This window comes from Panicum virgatum, chromosome 5N (genome assembly GCF_016808335.1).
Source record: "Panicum virgatum strain AP13 chromosome 5N, P.virgatum_v5, whole genome shotgun sequence".
Taxonomy (NCBI): Eukaryota; Viridiplantae; Streptophyta; class Magnoliopsida; order Poales; family Poaceae; genus Panicum; species Panicum virgatum.
In genome coordinates this window covers 8,859,576-8,868,552 of record NC_053149.1, presented here as the reverse complement: position 1 = coordinate 8,868,552, position 8,977 = coordinate 8,859,576, and the positions used below count along the sequence as shown (strand labels likewise).

The 8,977-nt window shown below is 50.7% G+C and overlaps 2 protein-coding genes across 2 annotated transcripts; one reads left to right on the top strand and one right to left on the bottom strand.

Moving 5' to 3' along the window:
- Positions 1-3,138: 3,138 nt before the first annotated feature.
- LOC120674078 (17.9 kDa heat shock protein 2-like) lies at positions 3,139-4,222 on the top strand. Its single transcript, XM_039955178.1, has one exon. The coding sequence runs from the start codon at positions 3,363-3,365 to the stop codon at positions 3,849-3,851; it is 489 nt and encodes a 162-aa protein (XP_039811112.1). The 5' UTR covers positions 3,139-3,362; the 3' UTR covers positions 3,852-4,222.
- A 759-nt stretch (positions 4,223-4,981) lies between these two features.
- LOC120674079 (16.9 kDa class I heat shock protein 3-like) lies at positions 4,982-6,996 on the bottom strand. The gene is made up of 3 exons (XM_039955179.1): positions 6,721-6,996; positions 5,996-6,009; positions 4,982-5,558 (listed from the first exon to the last, which is right to left on the bottom strand). The coding sequence occupies exons 1-3, from the start codon at positions 6,795-6,797 to the stop codon at positions 5,170-5,172; spliced, it is 480 nt and encodes a 159-aa protein (XP_039811113.1). The 5' UTR covers positions 6,798-6,996; the 3' UTR covers positions 4,982-5,169.
- Between the last annotated feature and the right edge of the window lie 1,981 nt (positions 6,997-8,977).

Genomic DNA, 8,977 nt, shown 5'->3' with positions numbered 1-8,977 from the left:
TATGGAGTTTTTTTTACAAGTTTATACCAAAGAAAAATCTGTTGCAGATAAAATAACACCAAGAAACTTTTGCATCGTCGCAACGCAATCCTTTGGTTGCCCCTCAAATCACCAATCCATTTCAAAGTTTTGTCTAATGATATTGCTTCACCACTAAGAAAAAAATTATTAGTACCACGGAAACTGACTGACATCTGACGTGTAATAATTCATGTATCGCCTCGCGTGGCTTCTAAAAGAGATAGACTTTGCAGTTCAGGTTAACAAAAGGGAAAACCTGAACTTCACAGTACACATGGAAGGGGAACTCCTGTACTGTCAAAATGAATTCAGAATGGCACCTTCGATCTCCCCGGCTGACGGCCACCAAGCGATCCTCAGAGCAAGCGATTAAAGTCGTCCAAACAACACAGATCCCCATCAAAAGTACACTGACGCATTCATTAGGGAAGAAACTTGGGATCGAGCTAACTAGCAGCTGCTAGCGTTGGGTGCTGATGACCGGCACCTCTCATGGACGATGGCACTGGCACGGTGCATGACCCGTCGCTGGCACTGCAAGTTTTGCGTGGCAAAAAACGTTCCCCGGGCCCCGGCTCGGGGAATCTGCAGCCCTTTGTCCTGGCTGACCCCTGTGTCACTTTGATCGGAGGACGCATCGGCTGACGCCTTCGAAAACAACCGACAGCCACGCCGTCGGGGCCGGCACGGTGGGAAAAAAACGGGGGGCTCTGAGACCTACCCTTACCTGAATTATTCGCCTGGTTGCGTCCCCTCTCGCTTTCATGGACTCTTCGCTTCGTCAGGGCCTTGTGCGTGCAGTCCCAGCTAGAGACACTTCAGCATGGTTAGAACTGTTTGTGCTTAGACACACGAGCAGGGTTAGAAAGGTACGTTGATATTAGCTCGCGTCGGGCATCTTCTCCGATCCAACGAACGCCACGTCGCCAAGTGATTCAGGACGTTTTTTATTAGATGGTCATGTGCAAACGATCTTCTGTAAGCCAAATGAACAGCAGAGGTTTGAAAAAACTAAACGGTTCGTGGCGCAGAAGATTACAAAGCGTCAAGCCATCGCTTTATGCCTAACAAAAACAGTGATGACTGATGACTCACCTACCCCCTCCTAATGAATCAACCTTAGATTTGCGTCCATAATGATCTCTTATTAGAAATCTTAGAACAGCTCGAGAGTCTACAATAAATAATCAATCAGAGAAAAGAAAAGATTACACGTACCTTGAGATTCATCAGTGTTACTTCACCTAGAGACTTGAGCATCGCACGTGGCTGTGGAAAAACGAGTACAGGTACAAGTTTGCTTTGGATCAGAACTCCTCCATGTCTATCTTCCGCTGCATTATATAGAGATCTTCTCCTATAGCCAAGCATATAAAATCAAAGGCGATTAAAAATAAAGATAACTATAGAAGCATAGAATGGGAGGAAAACATGCTACGATGTGTAGTATCACTATCTTTCATCTGAGCACTTCTATTTTCCTTCCCTTTTCCTTCTTTTTAATAACTATGCATTTTTTTTACTGAACACTTACTCTTTGCATCTTTTACCACCCGATGAACTATAGACAATATTATATCTCATATTAATATGTCTTTGGCAAAATCATTCCAATTTAGGGGAATTTCATGGATTTTCTTGCATCTCGCTTAATTATAGAACAAATTATCTGCTTCCAAGTCCAACCTTATCAATCAATTTATCCATATCATGGAGAAGTCCGTTTGTCACTGAATACTTCAACACACCGGATGTCGCTTTTCAAGATATACATGCAGTCATGCAGCATATGTTTCTAAAATTTTCTTATCATTTTCTTGCTTCTCAATTAAATCATTTTCCGCATATTTTGTCCATCTCCTTAGAATATATTTAGATACCAAATGAAAACCTCATTTACACTAAAAACTCGAGGGCACGCTTGCACAATATACAAGATGGTTGCCATTTTTCTAGCAATTTGTAATTTTTTAAAATGTGTATACATAGCAATGGATTAGTACTTTTTGAAAGAAGGGTTTATTTGCATTATCGAGTATACAATTGTTGCTTCATAATCAGATTGCATAGGCATAACCTTGGTTGGCCCCTCATCAATATGTAACAATATAAGGCAGTGAAACTTATCTCTTAAATTCCCGAAAGTCCCTCGTATATAATTTAGACGCACGCCTCTTGTGCATCCTGTTTGGACTAACAAAGTAATCATGGTGTTTAAGTACAACTTTTTGCACTGTCCAAATCCTCTTACGATATACTATACTAAATTGAACACGAGCATCGGAAAGTCGATCTAATAGTGTCATGTGGTGACTCAATTTCTCATTGTCCTTGGTAATTGCAAAGTAATACACATGGTACCGTCAGCTCTGCGCTTTGTCTTAGCCTTTTGTAATACTGAAACTAATCTTCCTGGCGTGCGTATTATAGATTTGATCACATAAGCTTCTCCTCTGTTTCAAAAGTCCAACTTCATCAATCAACGGTCAAATTTGTTTCATCTCTGAGAATTCCAGAGCACCTCAATAATTTACAAATAAATCATCAGTCAGAAGACAACAAGATTACACCTAATGACTCAGCCTGCTGTTACTTTTCCTCGAGTCTTGATTCAGAGGCGCACGTGGCCGTGCGCATAAGATAAGACCCGGGGAGAGTGTGAACGGGTCGTCCGTCGAGCCCTAACTGCCGGACAAGGACCCCGCAGCCAAACTCTCGCATCACCGGGACTTTCCCGGCGCGCCGGTACGGCGGCGGCGACACGGACACCGGCACCAACAAGGCAACCGCAGGCCACAGCGTGCGTGACGGCCAGGCCACCTCGACGCCGAGGTGCGGACAAATCGGTGGTCCCAAGGGGTGGAGGCAACCGTACAGCGATTGCAGGTAAGGAGCCACGAAGCCATCGTTCACACGCTGACGCCAACGCGCCATTAAGCGGCGGATGGCGAGCCGCCGGCGGATCGCAACCGTCGGCGGCCGATCGGAACGGATGTATGGGGCGCCGGCGATGCGGGCAGGTAACCGGCCGCCGACAGCATCTTTTTTCTCCCCCTTCCATGGAGCTCTCCAGATCACGAGCCAGTCATTTACCAAATTGGCCCTTTCACACCACTATAGTACGTGTACGGCAGTACACTCGACGGAGACGATGCCGGACGCCTACCTTCAAGCGCCCATAAATAGCCGTGCCGGGCCTTTAGCCGAGAGCAGCAGCTCCGAGCCTCCGAGCATACACGTACACTTGAAGCTAGAGGCCTAGAGCCCACAGCATCTGCTCGAGACTCTGCCAGCCAAGAGAGTCTTGAGGATCTAGCTAGCTAGCTAGCTAGGCTGCGAGGATGTCGCTGGTAAGGCTGTTGGACACGCTGGCCCCGGAGTCGTGGAGGAACCCCTTCAGCATCTTCGGCACGGCGGTGGCCGCCGACGCGTGGCTGGCGAGCGACACCTCGGCGTTCGCCAACACCTACATCGAGAGCCGGGACACGGCGGGCGCGTACGTGTTCAGCGCGGCGCTGCCGCCCGGCGTGAAGAAGGAGGAGGTGAGGGTGGAGGTGGACGAGGGCAACGTGCTGGTCATCACCGGGGAGCGCAGCGTCCGCCGGGAGGAGCGCAGCGACAGGTGGCACCACATCGAGCGCAGCTGCGCCACGTTCCTCGGCAGGTTCCACCTGCCCGGGGACGCCGCCGTCGACGGCGTCAGGGCCGCCATGGACGCCGGCGTGCTCACAGTCACCGTGCCCAAGGTCGGGGCCATCGCCGCCGCCGCCGCCGCCGCCGCCACCGCCGCCGCCGAGCCGACGATGGCCGCGGAGGCCGGCCCCTGCTGATCTGACGCGCCGGCGCGCGCGCTCGATCACGGGCGGCGCGGCACGGCCCTGTTGAATGAGCAGTAAGGTCTCTCGTCCGTACCGTCTGAAGCGTCCCCCTCCTCTGGTTTGGTATTGCATACTTTTCCGTGTGATGGATCTGCCTGCACGCATGTAACAAGAAGAAAAAAGCCTGCCTGCACGGCTACACCATGTCTGTTCTGTGCTCGATAAATGAAGAGCAAACCTAAGCAGCTAAGCTGGAATCCTGTCTCCACTAATTTCTTCGTCTTTCCTTGCGCTTCCAGTCTCTACAAATTTTTCTTCATGCTGTAATAAGTTGTGACAAGTTAATGACAGCAACCTGCCAGTGTGACCTGTTCAGTTGAAAATCTTAGCATCTTTTCCTCAACGAAAACTTACAGCAACCTGCAAGCCTGATCACCATATTTCCTCAGCTAATAAATCATCAACAAACCGATGAATTTTCGATCGAATTCGACGCCAGCACCTGCAAAAAACCTTCAGAACTCGAAAGTGATCGATCGAAGCAAATATCCGGAGCGTGAGAGCTAGTTGTCCCTGTACGTACGGCCATCATGCTGGCCCGCGACTTGCGGCACCTCGCTGTGGGTAAGAAAGAGATGGTGCGCGCGGCACCATCAGCGCACCAGCCAGCTCGTACGGCGGCACCAGCACGCGGATGGGATATTTCTGCGCGGCGGCCTCGTCGGCGAGGCCCAGTCGCAGCCGCCGCGCCGAGCTTTATTCCGCGACACGCCGGGAACCGTGGCAAGTTGCGAGACAGCGAAGCTTAGCACTGGGAGAACTGGGCGTCCGTGGCATCGATCTGCAACTGGGTTGCGGAAGAAAGAGGGTGACGACAGCAGCAGGGAGGCCATTCGCGCACTCGGTTTAATGTGGCATGTTTTTTTGGTGGGTTTATATGTTTCATTTCGAAAGGAATGGACTGGGCCATAAAATATCGGATTGGGCTAAATCGAGCTGAACTTGATCTAAAAATGGGCTGAAATATAGCTTGATTTGGCATCCGATTGATCTTACACATCCGAATTTCAGCAAAATACGTAAATGGAAATTATCCAACTCTTTATATTTTTCATTTATTCACCATGACACCGAAAGACGACTCCACTGACGAACACGCAAATACCAATGCCGCTCATGGGTGGACGCGGCAAGCCGGCAAGCACAACATTGACCACAACAGGACCAACACGTACGACATCATCAGAGAACAGGGTTCAGGAACACGACGACCAAACAGTGACCCGAGCACGTACGACATAGCTTGCGCGACCTCTGGAAGGTCAAGCTCTCAGCCAGAGATCTCGATGGCCTTCACCTCAGGCTTCTTGACCTCGGCCTTTGGCACGGTGACCGTGAGCACGCCGTTCTCGAGCCCGGCCTTCACCTGGTCCGTCTTGGCGTTCTCCGGCAGGCGGAACCGGCGGAGGAACTTGCCGCTGCTGCGCTCGACGCGGTGCCACTTGTCGTTCTTGTCCTCCTTCTCCTTACTGCGCTCGCCACTGATCACCAGGACGTTGCCGTCGTCCACCTCGACCTTGACCTCCTCCTTCTTGATGCCGGGGAGGTCGGCCTTGAAGACGTGCGCCTCGGGGGTCTCCTTCCAGTCGATGCGCGCGCTGGCGAAGGCGGCGGTGTCGCGGTCGGTCGATGCCGCGGGCACCACGGAGCGGAAGACGTCTGTTGGCGTGGCTAACTGCATCGCCCGAGAACTCGCTCTTCTCCTGATTGCCGCGTTGCCCTCGTGCGCGCCGTGCGCGCCATGCGCGCCCCGCGACGCGCGCGCCATGCAGACCGCGTCCACCGCGCCCACGACGCGCCGTGACCGCGCTCGCCTGCGCGTTCCGCACTTGTACTAGCTCCATGAGCCGTTGTTGTACACCTATATAAACTGTTCAACGTGATCAATACAAACCGTGATTGATCCTACAATCTCTCTACATGGTATCAGTTACCCTAGATCCTATTCTCTAGCTTCCGCATCCGCTTCTCCCTGCGTGCCGCGACGCGCCGCCATGTCGTCGCCGGCGCACTCCTCCTCCAGCTCCTCCGTCTCCTCTGAGCCCCTTCCCGACGCTCCTCAGCCTGCTCCGGCCGCCGTCGTGCAGCAGGTGAACATCCGCTCTGCGAACTATGGGCAGTGGCGCGTTCTCTTCGAGTCCATCCTCAGCAAGTTCGGGCTCGATGACTTCGTCCGTTCCGCACCGCCCATCGCCCAACGCACTGCCGAGTGGCGACAGATCGACCACACCGTCGTCAACTGGATCTACACCACCATCAACAAGACTGTCTTCGACATCGTCTACAGGCCGCGCGTCTCCACGTTCACCCTCTGGGGCGACGTCGAGGGTCTCTTCCTCGACAACGAGCTGCACCGTGCCGTCTACCTTGAGGCCGAACTGCGCTCCATCGTGCAAGGCGATGCCACCATTGACGAGTAATGCTCCACCCTCAAGCGCCTCGCCGACAAGCTCCGTGACATTGGGCAGCCCGTCTCGGAGCCGAGCCAAGTGCTCAACCTTCTCCGCGGGCTGAATCCCAAGTATCGCCACGTCAAGCCGGTGATCACCTCCAAGCGCCCGCCTCACACCTTCCAGAGCGCGCGCTCCTTCTTGGCCCTCGAGGAACTCCAGATGCAGCACGATGACAAGATGGAGGCCGGTCAGGCGCTGCTCGCCTCCCACGACCGCCAGACTCCGACCGCGCCTCCTGCGCCATCCAGTGGCTCGCGCCGTGACCGCGCTCGCCTACGCGTTCCGCGCTTGTACTGGCTCCATGAGCCGTTGTTGTACACCTATATAAGCTATTCAACATGATCAATACAAACCGTGGTTGATCCTACAATCTCTCTAGAACGTCGAAGGGGTCCCAGAAGTCGGCGAAGGGGTCGAACACGTTGTTGCGCCTCACCAGCGACATTGTTGTCGGAGGGGTTTGGGGAGCACGGATCGGGGACTGCTGGTGGATCTGCTGAAGTGCTTGGTCGGATCTAGCTCTGATCTTCTTGTGCTCTAAGCTTTGATCTGTGGTGTGAAGATCCGGGGAGCCAGGCAAGAACGGCTCGAGAAGACTCCGGAGTTTTCTTCTTATTTTTTCTGGACTTTTCTGGTCGTTGAGATTAGTACTATCTCCGCCCCAAAATATAAATATTTGTTGACTTCTGCTGATTATGTTTGACCATTCGTCAACAAAAAAATTATGAAAATATTATTTATTTTGTTATAATATGTTTTATCATCATATATATTTGAAGTATATCTTAATTGTTTTTATTTTTTCTTAAATTTTTTGAATAAGACGAATGGTCAAATATGTTCAGCAAAAGTCAATAAATACTTATATTTTGGGACGGAGGTAGTATTTTGCTTTACATGTCGTGGATAATTTATTTATTTTTCGTTGTTTCAGCATAGAAACTACTCCTACTCCTCTAGAAGGGGAGCACGCTGCTCTAGAGCAGTCTGGTGCTGCTGCTCCTCCATCCTCTGCTTTATCTTTATTTCCCATTAGAAACCTACTTCATTCAGATCAGGGGTCTAATTGCTTGGCTACCAAAATTGTGGCATGCCAAATTTGAGGCATTGCCAATTCTTGAGCTATCACTTAGTTTGGAGCCAAAAGATGTCCACATCTCATATTTTTTCTACCAAAATGGTGGCAAAATTTTTTGTCTAGATTTTGGCTTGCCAAAACTGTGGCATGCCAATTTTTTGGCAACAAACCAATCAGGCCCCAGATCAGCTCAGGAAAAACCAATGGAGCCGCGTCATGCTTCCGGATCAGAATAGTTGCGAATCAACCATTGATCACCCAAGTCGAGCAGTGCAGTGTAAGTGTGTTGCCGGATGCCGAGTGCCGGAATGGGCAATGCTTTATCCTTCTCGATGGGATGGTACTAATACAATGCTACTAGAGCATTCCAGTGCCGTTTTCTTCATGGACGGATTTTAACCAGATTTTATGGAAAACCACTATAGGGTGACACTGATAGCCTGCTTGATTTGCTACCAATTTTTACCATACCAAAATCAAGGTATAGCAATAAAATTTGACTATCAATTGATTCATGCATAGAATTGATCATTGTAACCAAAATCTTGGCAACTTACTGAAACATTTTAAACCTTACAAGAGAAGAGAGTATTGGTTGGTACTAAACAAAATGAGTATCTAAATTTTTTTTGCCAATACTTTGGCATGGCCTGATTTTGGTAAGCCAATATATTAGCTTGCCATGATTTTGGCTTGGCAAGAATTGGCATCCAACCAATCACAATTTACAGGTTCCTTAGCAAGCTTTCCAAGCTAGATATATTAAAAAGAGGGCAAGCTGATGGTGAAAAATATAGCCCTTGAGAGAGCTTGCTACAGTTCCTAGAGAAAATTGCCAATTTGACATCAGAAAAAAATGAACTTTGCCTATTTGACATCCAATCTTCATTTCTTACATATATGTCCTCAAATCCATTTTTCTTTGCCAATTTGACACCACGGTGACCTTCTGTTAGTTATCGCCGTTAGAATCCCGGGTGGCCCACACCATCTGTTTGGTTGCGGGATCAATGGGTTGGGTTGGATCCAACCCTCATTTTGGGGATGGAGCCGACCCATCCATCTGCTTGGTTACACCTCTGATTTTGGGGACGGAGTGAACCCATCTTATGTTTGGTTGAAGAAAATGGGAATACGGGTTGGATGACATGATAACACCGTTTTATTTGGCGTTTTTGCATCAGGACCGTTGAACTTTTCAAAAATCAACGAAGCCTATATCAGCAAACCTTTCTCTCTGGCGTTTTGCATCAGGACCCAAAGAAGAGCTTCTAATTCATTTGTGCCCCTCTCTTCTTCTACATCTCGTCTCGTCGACAGAGGCATGGACCGAGCGGCCGCGCAGCTTGTCGTGGTTCACGGTCGGGGAGGCGTGCGAAGCAGAGGCCGGATGCGGCGTCCGCGGCAGACTCGCGGCGTGGCGGCATGGAGAGCCTCGCGGCGTCTCGCCCTTGTGGCGGAGGTGGCACCAGAGGCGGCGTCCACGGCGGACTCGCGGCGTGGCGGCGCGGACGGCTTCGCGGTGGAGGCGCCTCGCCTGCGCCCGG

Excerpts from the sequence above, each read along its gene's own strand:
- LOC120674078 (XM_039955178.1), top strand. The coding sequence starts at position 3,363 with ATGTCGCTGGTAAGGCTGTTGGACACGCTGGCCCCGGAGTCGTGGAGG.
- LOC120674079 (XM_039955179.1), bottom strand. The coding sequence starts at position 6,797 with ATGTCGCTGGTGAGGCGCAACAACGTGTTCGACCCCTTCGCCGACTTC.